At 43.5% G+C, this 12,890-nt stretch overlaps 1 protein-coding gene across 3 annotated transcripts in view; it reads right to left on the reverse strand.

Annotated features, from left to right (window-relative positions):
- Positions 1–12,890, reverse strand: part of Dgki (diacylglycerol kinase iota) — a 454,067-nt gene that overhangs the window by 257,949 nt on the left and 183,228 nt on the right. For all 3 annotated transcript variants that reach the window (XM_038320431.2, XM_038320432.2, XM_038320430.1), the window contains exons 4-6: positions 10,580–10,654; positions 9,279–9,335; positions 578–643 (exon numbers count right to left, since the gene is read on the reverse strand). In XM_038320431.2, the coding sequence (XP_038176359.1) occupies positions 578–643; positions 9,279–9,335; positions 10,580–10,654 (198 nt within the window). The remainder of the gene's footprint in view (positions 1–577; positions 644–9,278; positions 9,336–10,579; positions 10,655–12,890) is intronic.

Raw genomic sequence — 12,890 nt, forward strand, 5'->3', positions numbered from 1 at the left:
AGCGTTTTATGGCCTTGGTCATACTGCCCACCATCCTTCCCCACCTCACTCTCCTGAGCATCCCTGAATGTAGAGGGGTGAACAGAAACACCGGAAAAGAAAACATCTTTTTACCAGAGACTGGATAGTGTCTCAGGAAAGCAACATGTTTCTACCTTCAGACCGTGTGGTATTGTAGACAGTTCCGCACAATGGCATGTAACATGATATATACGTCCCCACTTGTATATCAGTTCAACTGCCCTCTTTTTTATTTTATTTTTTGATATTGCTGATCAATTAAAAAGGAGGGGTCAGTAACCCTCATAAAGGACTTTAACAAAACAGGAAAACTTCCTTTTTCAACAGGTCCTTGCACCAATGTAGCCATCTCTCTGGAAGAAAAAAATCATTTTCTTTTATTTACATTGTCATTGATTATAGAGACTTCTAGATGAACCAAAAGGGAGAAAGAGGGACTACCAGAAATAAAAACAATACAGGAAACATCACATTTAGAGATGGGACCCATCTACCTCGGGAGCTTGCCAAGGCCTGAGGAACCTGCTGCAGTGGCCGTGGGTGGCTGGGCCCTTACCTTACCACACTGCTTACATTTTCCATCCTGCCGCCGCCTGTGAACCCAGTGATGACGCACAAAGTTCTGCAAGAAAGCAAAGAGAAATGAGTAAGTTTTAATTTGCAGCCCTCAGTATTCATTGTTTGATGTTCTGGACTGTAGACTTCTAAAAGCTGCAGTCCAAACCCATAGAAGCACAAAAGCAAACACTTGTAAGGTGGGATTCGTGCAACAACAAATGTGAGCACACTCGGAATAAAGGAAGCTCCTTCTCCACTTGTGATAATCTTCCGCACTGTGCGTTCCACCAACCCCCTCCTCCAGCCTCGTCTTTCCAGGGCCCAGGGCACAGCAGATGGCACTCACTGCACTGTCCTATGAGTAAAACCCACACAGATTTGTGAATGGGTGAAGGATCTTCAGCTGTGAGGTGGCTGTGGCTCATAAAAGAAAAACGCAAAGAGTGGGGAGAGTCTGAAGGGGGAGAAGCTGATGGGATAATCTCCAATTCAACTGAACAATGCACACACAATACTTCAAAGGGCGGGATGTGCCACACTATACTAAACCTTCTAGCTACAAGGAACTGAAAGGATCATATTCTCAGGAACATTTCCTGATGTGGGACATTGATTTGAGAAACTAGATAAAGTGAAAGAAGAGAAACATCAAAGAAAAGAAAAGCTGAAGACAAGAAGGTTGGCATGTGGATGACAATTGCTCAGGTACCATCCTTAGTCACCTTGAACTAGACTGGCGTTCAAGGTTGATTCTTGTCATCGACTGTAGGAAAGTCTTCCTTCCCAAGTGATGATCATCACTGGGGTAGACCCAAGCAACTCAGTCTCCTCTGGCTGCTAGAATGCACCACAAGAGGGCATGTCATCTACAGACTAAGGATGGAGAGAAGTCTTAGCATCCCTCATTCCTCTTACACCAACAACATAAAGTGCTTCCTTCCCTCTGACTCCTGTCCTTTCCTAGATAAACACACTTTGCCTGATGCTAGCACGCCTCATAGAATTCAGCCACAAACCATATTCTCCATTTAACAGTACCATTAACATATGTTGCCAGCAGATTGCCTATTACATAGCATAGACACTGTTCTACATGGAGACAGACAAAGAAAGCAGATCTGTCTAGAGCCACACCACCTCGAACATACCTAGTAGAGGAAGCTAAGCGGAGATGGGGCTGGTTAATACTTGGATGGGAGAAAATAGATCACTGTGAATGGAAAGGAGGGAGGGAGAGATGGAAAAAGAGAGGGAAGGAGGGAAAGAGGGAGGGAGGAAATAGAAAAAGAAGAGGAGGAGGAAGAGGAAGAAGAAGGAGAAGGAAAAGAGGAGGAGGAGGAGGAGGAGGAGGAGGAAGAGGAGGAGGAGGAGGAAGAGGAGGAGGAGGGAAGAGGAACAGAGGAGAAATGGAAGGAGGAAGGCTGGTTGCTTGTGTCAAGACCTGAAATTCTAGGCAAGACCTCCAGCAAGTATTAGTACTTTTAATACTAAGATATCACTTCAATTTCTCTTAATAATGTCAAATCAATTTAAAATAAAGCAAAATATGGTCACCGGAGGGACAATGGTGTTTTGATGATAGTAAGATGATTCCAGGAATCAGTGTAATTTTCATCATGCTTTTTCTACTGCTGCCATTCAGTAAAATAAAACTCAATTTTCCATTGTTGTCAGAAAAAAAGTTAATAAGAATAGCCAATCCTTACTAAGTAGTCCTTTACACTTTTAACAATATTTTATATATAGTAATTATTTTAATCTTCATGAGAATGATAATGGGTAGAGATACTTCTTAGTAGGAAGGCATCATAAAAGTTCCAGAGCTTTTGTTAAATACTGAAATGTCTTAATTTGGGTCAATAATTGTAGTTTAGTGTCCTCACATCTCCTGCCTCCTCTTCTGCTGTTACAGCGGTTGCTGCCACACATCTTTCAGTTCTGGGAACATGTCTACCTCCTCATTGGCAAGCAATTAGAATGTAATTGCCTAAGTTATCTAGTATCACGATCCTCTTCCAATGAGAGATCCTCAGGTTACTGGAACGATCTTAACGATTCTCCCTGAAGAAGTTTGGAGGACTGGGCTGGCACAGGTGATACCAGATGCCTGTGTAAGCGTCAGCACCCACATGGACAATGGCTGTCTGTGGTTTCCAAGACTGTAACTGCAAGAACGTGCAGAGTTGCTGGTGCTTATCCCATCAGTTCAGTGAAAAACCTACACTGACTGGGGACATAGGTCCTGGAGCACCTAGCTGCTCACTTCGCAGGTGACATTGATGCTGAACCCTGGGCCTCTTTTAGAGATCAGTACCTCTTTATGAATAAGGACTGGGAAGTACAGGAGTCTCTGCTAACTTCAGTATGCCCCAACTTACAATATTGTAGAGCGCTCCCTGCTGAAGATCTGGTTTTACTTACATACAGAGAGGTCACTTAAAATGTAAACATAAAACCAAAATTACTACTCTCCCTGGCTGAGAGCAGGTTCTCCTCCCCCTGGGTCTCTGCCTCTTTTCTCTGAAAGATTAGATCCACTACTTCCTCATGACACTCCAATAAACAATTGCAATGACAGTCAGAAGTCAAAGTGTTGAATATCTAAAAATGTCAAATAATAATTAAAAAGCATATGAAACAATTAATATAATAGCTGTTATCTTAGCAAAAACTGAAGGAAAACGAACACCATCACTAATGTTCAGAGAAATTCTCTACTTGGTAAGATTACAAATCACTCAGTGACTATCAATTTAAGGAGAGAAATGTTGGGAGGATTAGATGCAATTATCTATGAGAAATCACAGCTGACTCATGGGATCAGTTAGCTAATGACAGCTCCATTCAAAGGATTAAGCCAATAATTCCCACAAATCAGCAGTGACTTAGAAATGAGGGGGCTGACTCGATCATTTGTACCACAGCGTAGACCATTTGGCAAGCAGGCTTATGGCACCCTGAAGTTGAGTCCATTTGTGATATAAAACATTGCAACTCTATGGGAAATATTTATGTGACTTCATGTGACTCTGCCATTAGACACCGCTAAGATTCCCCTTCCAAAGAGTAGATGGGAACTGAAGAAGTGAGAGCACAGATAAAGTAACTGATTAAACAATTGTTGTTGCAGGGGAAGGTGACCAAGTTCCTGAAATCTTTAGTTGTATGATTTGAGAAGCCACACATCCTTCTGCGGAGAGCTCTCCTTAGGCCTAATATAAACTTATTCTGCAACTAAGTAAATACTCAGTAAATGTTTACTGAACTGAATAGAATCCTCAACCTTATTTATCTGACAATTAAACCATGTGGTTACCACTAGGGAGAAGGAGGACCATCAACCAGCTTCCTCAGTAAGGAAAAGAAAAGCCATTGCCATCAAATCACTATTGCTTCTAAACTTTTTTTTGCCCAAGGACTTTCAATTTTCATGCCATTTTCTTCTGACTGTCATTCATATCTCCTAAATTATTAGACTGAAATCAGATTCTTCACACTCTTTTCTTTGAATGATTATTCAGAGCTCCTGAATTGTTTGGCTGAAATTAAATGTTTCACATTGTGTTCTTTTGACCATAATTCATATATCTCACATTGGTAAGCTGATATTAGATTTGAGATCCTTATACTGTATATCTGATTGTTGATATATTGTTGTTAAGAAGGCCAACAAAGGCTTCTAAAACATAATCTTTTTATTGTCCATCATAGTTTCTGAATTATTTATATACCACTTCAAGTACTGGGCAAGAAAAAAACTATTACTTATGGGTGTTAAAGCATCAATGATACATTATTTCAAGGCTTATATTCAGTATTGGGAGCAAAAATATATAATTGTTCAGTTACTTTTAAACACCCAATTCAATTAAAAATATTCACTGAATACTTGAAAAAAATAGAAATCATAATCCAATCCAGCGATCATGAGTAAGAAAACCAATCCAAAAAGGCACAAAATAAGCCGGGCGGTGGTGGCGCACACCTTTAATCCCAGTACTCGGGAGGCAGAGGCAGGCGGATCTCTGAGTTCGAGGCCAGCCTGGTCTACAAGACCAAGTTCCAGGACAGACTCTAGAAACTACAGGGAAACCCTGTCTCGAAAAAAACAAAAAAAAGGGCACAAAATAGGAGTCCAAAAATACTCACTCAGAAACTGCCTTACAAAGATAGAACTCGGTGACCAGCAGTCTTGAGTCTCCAGACTCTTACCAGTTAGTAAGAAAACAGTGGATGTGGATTTGAGCCCAGGCCAAACTAATTCTAACAGGAATATTCTTTCATTTACATTAAATGATCGACTTCCAGTCCCTTAATTAAGTAACTTGAGTGAGTCATGGTCACAATCTTCATCCCCAGAAGCCCTTCATAAACCGCTGACTTAGAAATGAGGTTCTGATTAATTCTGCAAGGAACGGACCTTCTTACAAATGCATCTAGGCAGCAGATACGCATTGATCATTTGGCCCATCTATGTCCTGGCACAATTATTTTGGGACAAACTCCATGCATAATCCCTAAGGTTTACACTAATGGAGAGAGACACTATCAGAAAATCCAGTGGCAATGTTCATAAATAATTGTGGTATACAACATAACCGGAATGAACAAGAGAAGGTATTTAGCAAAAATAAGTAAGCTTACTCTTCACAGGGGTCAACAGTGAAGAGCTCTACAATGGGCTGATGGGTTACCCCAAAATATTCATATGATGTTATTCTAAACCCAGATATCACTGCCAGGAAAGGAGACCTTAGTAACATACTTGGATCAGGAGGATGGAGCCCTCATCAGTAGGATTAGTGCCTTATAAGAGGGACCCCGGGGAACCTTTGCTTTCTTTCTTTCTTCCATGCAAGGACACAGAAAGGCAGTAGTCTGAACCCTGCAAAAGTGTTCTCACCAACACCACACCATGCCGGCACTCTGATTTTAGATTCTCCAAAAATTTTATATATATATATATATATATATATATATATGCCTCTTTACTGATAATGAAATACTTAATGGTATTTGGTAATAGCAGCCAGGACTGGCTAGGACATCCTCTGAGGATCTGATGTTTGAACTGAAAAGATAAAGATCTGGAATATTGCTATGGAAAAACATAAGTATCTAAGAGAGGAATACCTGTCCCATGCCTCTGGAACTTAGAGAATGTCTATTTGGCAGCTAGAAAGGGATGACACACAGGCAAGGTCAGATCACACAGGTCTTTCAAAAGAAAAAAATCAGTGGGAAATGTCCTGGTCTGATTACCAGTAAAGAAACAACCATGGTCCTTAAATCATGGGCAAGTTGGAGGAAGTAACCAGAAAATCATAGAAAATCTACCACGGTGGTCAGAGCGGGAAATATTCATTCCTTAGTCAAAGTAGCTGACAGCAGACACACAGGTAAAAGGACGGATTTGAAATATGTTTATAAATAAAACTGACTGAACTAACAAATGAATTTGAGGTTGAAAGTAGCGGAGAATCAATATGACACTCCCCCAGTGTCTGCAAATGGACAGCTCATTTTATAAGGTGAAAATAGATTGCAGAAAAAAAGTTTTATGGTCATGATAATAGTTTGGGTTTTGACCTATTGTATCTCAGACGACCATGATATAGCAAATGGACATGTTAAATGGAATCTCAAGAATGGAAACTGGAAATAAGCGTAAAGGTAGGAGCTGTCAGCTCTCCTGGTGACAGTGGGCAGAGGCTGGAGAACACAGATAAGTACTAAACCCAGGGGGCCCCGCAGAGATGCAGAGGCTGAGCAAGGGGCACTGAAAGCAGACAGGGATGGCCAAGGAAGCGGGGAGTCCAAAAGAGATGAAAGGGCACCTCTGGGAGTCAAGAAGAAGGGATCGTGTGGATGTTTTGAGTACTTCTGAAAGACTGGATAAGGACAGAAAAATATCGGATTTGGTATGACCATTAGCAACAGTGACAGACAGAGTTTCAGAAAGTGGCCTGAGTAAACTAGACAACAGCAGGTTAACATGCCAGAAGATGACATACTAAAAATAACCCAGACGGGTAACGGTTCCTGGAAGCTTGGCCTAGAGCACAGAACTGAACATCAGAGCGGCAGCTACGGCACAGTTGGGAGGTAAGGAATGCTAGCGTTTTCCTTTGTGAATTTCAGCTGGAAACTAGTCCAGCGCACTTTGCTGCTGGGAATATTCTAGGTCTGGCAGTGGAAGGTGAAAGGTGAGGAAGGAAGGGAGATCCAGTCCTTGGCAAGGCTTTCAGAGAAGGCCGAGTTTGGGAGAAAAGAAATATTACAGCCAACGAAAACAATTTTTGAGACTTGCAAAGGAGACATTTTACATAGGATCATAACTGAGAGAGGGGACAAGGGAAAGACCGAAAGAGAAGGGCGGGAACCAGTGGCAAGCGTATACGCTCGTACGTCGGAAATTCAGTCCCTCCAGCTTAGGAACACAAAAAACGCCCCGGTGACTTTCAGAAGAAAAGTGTCTTCCTTTGAGCAGCCCCTGGGTGAGTTCCCAGCAGCCCCTGGGTGAGCTCCCAGCAGCCCCTGGGTGAGCTCCCAGCAGCCCCTGGGTGAGCTCCCAGCAGCACCGCAGCTCAGGACAGCACCGACAGCAGGCCACCCCCCCCCCCTTCCACACTCCCCTCACCTCTTGCAGCCAAACAGCGGGAGAAACCAACCCATGAGAGGGCTAAAGCTTCCTTTCCCCACCCCTACCACCTCCTCTCTCACCCTGCTGTCTCTCAGTCTTCTTGTTTTAATCAAAAGAAACATTATTCTTCTTTTACCATTTTCCTTTTTTCTTTTCTTTTTTGAGACATCATCTTACCTATTGTTCAATCTAGCCTCAAACTCCCAGATGCAAGGAATCCTCCTGCCTCTGCCTGTGGGATATCTGACACCACAAGCGTTCCCCACCTCGTCTGGCCTACACAATGTCTTTCTTTCTTCACTGTGTTTCAAATGGCTGTGATCCTCTGTGTGCTCACTCATGCTCTGCCCTACTCTACGAATGTTTCTAGTTTCACAGTACAAAGAGTCTCTGTCTGTGTTGACCATTCACAGATACCTTATTGTTCTTTTTACAAATGCACCCACACAGATCCGCACCGGGCAAATCCATCTGGGGGCAGAAGGGGACGCTGCAATCCTGATACTTCTACAAGTAAGCCCATCAGTTCTCCAGGGCATCCTCAGCCCAGCCTCGTCCTCCAGTCTTCTTCTTCCAAGGGAAGCTTGACTTATTCTAAGGACCACTGCCTTCATATCCAAAAAACCCATCCTTTACTAAATTCTGCCAATTTGTCTTCTTTAGATTCATCTCACCACACCATGTTTCTCTTAGTTCAGATGCAATCATTTCTTAACCAGTCTACGGCAGGAGCTACTGAGATTGTCTCTATGTCCCCAAGCGTGTCACCCCTTAACGATGTGATGTCTCCTTCACATTGCAGTCTGTTTAAGGAGAGTAACGCCTACTTCTGCACCCCTGGCGACTGCTAGCCTGACTTCCGGGACTGTCCTAGTCTGGCTCTCACTCCCACATCACACACCTTACTAACGTCTCTCGTCTGTGCTTGTGTGCTGCTGGGCTTTCTTCTAGAAGTCTGCCACTCTGTGTCTATCGCGTTCTACCCCTTGCCCTAGATAGCTCCTGAGAGAATCAGCCGGTGTCACGTCTTCCAGGAAGTCCTTCATTTGACCGATTGGCCCTCCCTCTCTCGCGGTTACACGGGGCTGATTTGAGGAGTACATTGGCTGGGAAGGTTTCCAAGGGGTGAATCTCTAAGTGGAACTGAAACTCGTCTCACCGGGAATGCAAACAGACGGGAGGAAGCACACTTACCAAGAATTCTTATTCTTAAAGAGAAAATAGAAGCCAGCAGTGATTGGGAGAGTGTGGGCAGCACGGGGACACACAGCACTGCCTGCTAAGGAGGGAGGGTTCTGGAACCTGAAAGTGTTTGCTTTGTGGATTAGAGAGTACTATTTGGAGTTTGGGTCTAGAGTGTCTAGAATAATACAGGGACACACACACACACACACACACACACTCCTCTCACTTCCTCTGAACTGCAGTAGCTGCCTCCTCCACACAAAGGCAGAAGAAGCAATCCTATGTCCAGGCTCTCTCCTCCCCTCACAATCCTGTCATCAAACAAACTGCTCTCCACGACCTGAGCACAAGGAGATGTCCTGAGCCCCAAACCTAACTCCCTCCCTGTGACAGATGTGTGTGCTGCTTTCACAGGTAAAGGGAGCGGTAGAAGCAGAATAGGTAAGCTGTCCTGAGTCACACAGCATTCAGGCTGGCTCTAAGAGCAGCCCGACTGCAGCATGAACACGGGCAACCAGTAACTGTGCTGTCCCTTCCTCCCAGAATAGCTTAGACCCATCCCCAAAGAGAAATCGGCCAGAAGACAAGGACAGGATTTTGTTTTCTTATCCCTTGAGTTCCTCCATTCCCCCATCCCCACTTTTCTGCTTCGTTCATTAAGACCTTGGCTCCTAAACAGACCCCACTGGCAGGATGCAGTGCAGTGTGCTGAAGGGACTTGTAGAGTCCTTGTGCTTATTGGCATATGAAGAAGAAACTACTGTATAACGGAAGGAGGGAGAACTAATTTGTCAGCCCTGGGTGAACACCTGGGAGTTCTTTATACCCACTAGAACTCAAGGTGATTTTTGAAACAACTCATAAAACTCACTTCTCTTGGTGATCTGGAGCCTCCTTCCCGAAATGTTGGCTTACATCTGAAATTAATCTGCCATTTAAAAAAAAAAAAGCACATTATGTTAGTGATTGACATCAGGTTAAAGAGAATTACTTGAAACCCAAAACAACCAATAGCGGTAGACATTGAGACTATAAAACAAAGCAATCTGTTTTAGTTTAGTCCTCGTCTCCTGAAAGCATCTCACTAGATAACGCGCATTGGTGTGGAGTGATTTCACATCTCCAGCCAGTGGTCCTGAGTTCTCACTGATGAACCCTAACTTTAAACAAAAATGCTCTTAGCCTGTAAACTTGAGAAAGAGACCAGAGCCAGAGAAAAAGCATGCAGCAGCTGAACCCATCCGGTTGAGTTAGATTTTTAAAAGGAGAAACTATAAGCCCCAGCGGTCCTAACTACTGTGATAACCACTCAAACACATGCACTGTCAATCCCCGAAGAGTACTGCCTTGTTTTGCGGATGGGAGATGCCCTCATGGCCACTTTTGCTTCTGTATAAAGGGTGGAGACAAGCAGGGATAGATTCAAAGTGCTGGGCAGGGCTCTAAGATATAAGCTGACAGCAGCTGGTGGGGCTGGTTAAGCTAAGCAGATACTGCGCAAAGCTAAAAGATCCCCACTGTGTTTGCAAGCGGCAGCATGAGAATATAGACACCACCAAGGGTCTCCCAGGACACAAAGTAAGAACTATAAGGGAGGGCAGCAGGCAACACTCTATTACAGACCTTCCCACCCCGCCCCCAGCTGATAAATAAATAGACTATTCAGAATCCACTTCTGGAGACAAGACACCACCCCTGGGATGCCACTTCCAGCTCAAACACGCATTTATGCTGCACCAGCAGAAAACACTGCCCATGAGGTCTGCGGCCGAGTCTGAGGGCTGCTTTCAGCTGGCTCTGCTCTCTCCCTTAGAGCTACTTTAGGAAGACGTGAACTCACAAAGAGAAACATATGGAAGCTACGATATTAAAAAGCTTATTGCATTTTTCCCCCTTAAAGGAAACATCTTATGGGAAAAGAGACTGAAAGAGAATTGGTGTGTGCTGGGCTTTCTCAAAAGCCAACACAACATAATAAAAATTAAACTCAGGAAGACAACAGGACTAATGGTCTTCATATAGTGCCTTTTCATTGTTATTTTGGTAGTCATACTGAACTCACAATTTTTGTTTTTGTTTTTTAAAGCCGTTGTTTTTAAAGTTAGAAATTGACACCAAATCTCGGCAAGTCGTGGCAGTGAATACATTCGCCAGCAGGTGGCGCTCTCTTACCTTCTCTAGTTGCTCAATGCAGGCCGTGTGGACCACAATTTTGCAGACCGCACACTTCCTCCGGAGAGCAGATTTCTGCAACAGTCAATTTAAAATACAGGAAAGATATGTTAGCGAGTTATTCTGGAGACTTCCCTGATATGAAAGAGAGGCTCCGGAAATCAAGCAACACTGCAATTACTTCTGTTCCTTAGCAAATTGAAAATCTCTAAACATGTCAGAGTGACCCAGATGACTTCTTCCAAATATGACAATAATACCATTGCAAATAGGGCTTGTAGCACAAGCCAAGCCCTTTACTCTGTTCCATCTGTTTTCAGTGTTGCATCTGAACAACGAAAGCATTGCCCTCAAGCTTTTCTAACTTTTCTACACTTTTTAAAAAAAAATATTTCTTTTATATTTCCTTTGCACCGTTGAGAAACAGGGGAAGCCTTCTTACTTATGTCTTATAGGAATCAAGCATTCCATGCTTACTATCAGAGGCTATATTTCGAAGACTGGCTGCTTCAAGTTTCTGTTCTAGACACAAATCCACGCTGTGCTATTTGGGTCTCTACCCATATCTTCAGGAGGGCGATTACAAGTCTGGCTTCACGCCCAGGAAGCAACAACAACAATAACAATGGCAACGGCAACAAAGGGCAACAAAGACCGCAGGAGCCCCTAGTTAAGACTAAGGTCTTGCTCTGTCCTCATGGGCTCTTCACAGATGATAACTCACTTAACTCTTGCAGCCCTGTGAAGTAGAGACAGCACCACCCCTGCTTCACAGATGAGAAAACCCACACACAGTTAGTGAGTGACCTGCCCAAGGCCTGCCAATGAGGCTACAGCACACCCAATCTGTCTGGCTCCTAAGTATCATAAAATGTAGCCTTGATAACCCCGGAAATGTATAAATTCACAGCGCGAAGCTTGTCAGGGTCTAGCTTGTCTCCAACAATTTAAAGCTCAAATGTGGTGCAAGCAGAGAGGTGACTGAGTGGGCTCTAGATGTCATTCCTGCCAGCGCCACCTGGCGGCGCTGCTAGGGATACACATGACCTCTATACAAGGACAGGCCCAAAGGAAGAGTTGCCTTCATGATTCTGTTTGGCGGTAGTAACCAAGGCAACAGGAAACACACTATGCTACATGTAAAGATCTTAGACACTCTAAATACTGTAGATGTTTACTTTACCCAACAGGTCATCTTTAAACCAGTGTTCCCTTCCCCAAGATGATGAACTGGAATCAAGTCATTAACACTGCAGTTGACAGGTTGGTTGTTATTCTTTATGTTAAGACATGGTTGTGGGGCTGGAGAGATGGCTCAGAGGTTAAGAGCACTGACTGCTCTTCCAGAGGTCCTGAGTTCAATTCCCAGCAACCACATGGTGGCTCACAGCCATCTATAATGACATCTGGTGTCCTCTTCTGGCATGCAAGCATACATGGAAGGAATGTTGTATACATAATGAATAAATAAATCTTTTTTAAAAAGACATGGTTGTTTTTGAACTCAGTACAAAGATAGATAAATAGATAGGTAGATAAATATATAGGTAGATAGATAGATAGATATAGATAGATGATAGATAGATAGAAAGATGACAGATAGATAGATGATAGAGATAGATAGGTAGATGATAGATAATTTTAAAACTAAATATAACCTGAGACACCAAATACATTCTGAGCACAGAAACTCACAATAACAGGAGACTCCAAAGAACCCAGGTGGGTAAGTATCAATGTAGATTGATGGTAACCTGTGTCTGCTGAACGGCTTGCTGAGGAAGCACAGTGGAGCCCAGTGGAGCAGGCAGGTCAGGAACACACCCAACACTGCTGCTGTGGAGAAAGGGCCCTGTAGGGATAGACTGCAGGCAGCCCTGGGGATGCTGGGAGAGGCAGGTGGAAAGAAATGATAGGACCATAGGGGTCCCATCATTCAACAACACTGGACACCGGCCTCTGTAGACATCAGTGAGAACTGTGTCACCAGCAACCACCAAAGTGCACAAAACAGTACAGCAATGACACTTGAAGCTGTGTTTGTGGATGTTAAATCGTGACCCCCTCTTGGCTTTGATCTTCCTAATATGAGGTAGAACAATAAGTATGTTTGGCAATTAATTGATTGTTCAAATAGCAAAGAATAAGCGAAACCAAGACACCTAAGGATGTTGTTGAAAGTGTCTTGTTCTTCAACCAAAAACAGAAGGAGGAATGGGGAGGAAGGGGATGAAGAGGAGGAGAAATACACACAGCCACTGAGAGGAAGGATACAAAACAGTAGTAGCAGCAATCATAGCGTAGCAATGGT

This window comes from Arvicola amphibius, chromosome 2 (genome assembly GCF_903992535.2).
Source record: "Arvicola amphibius chromosome 2, mArvAmp1.2, whole genome shotgun sequence".
Classification (NCBI taxonomy): Eukaryota; Metazoa; Chordata; class Mammalia; order Rodentia; family Cricetidae; genus Arvicola; species Arvicola amphibius.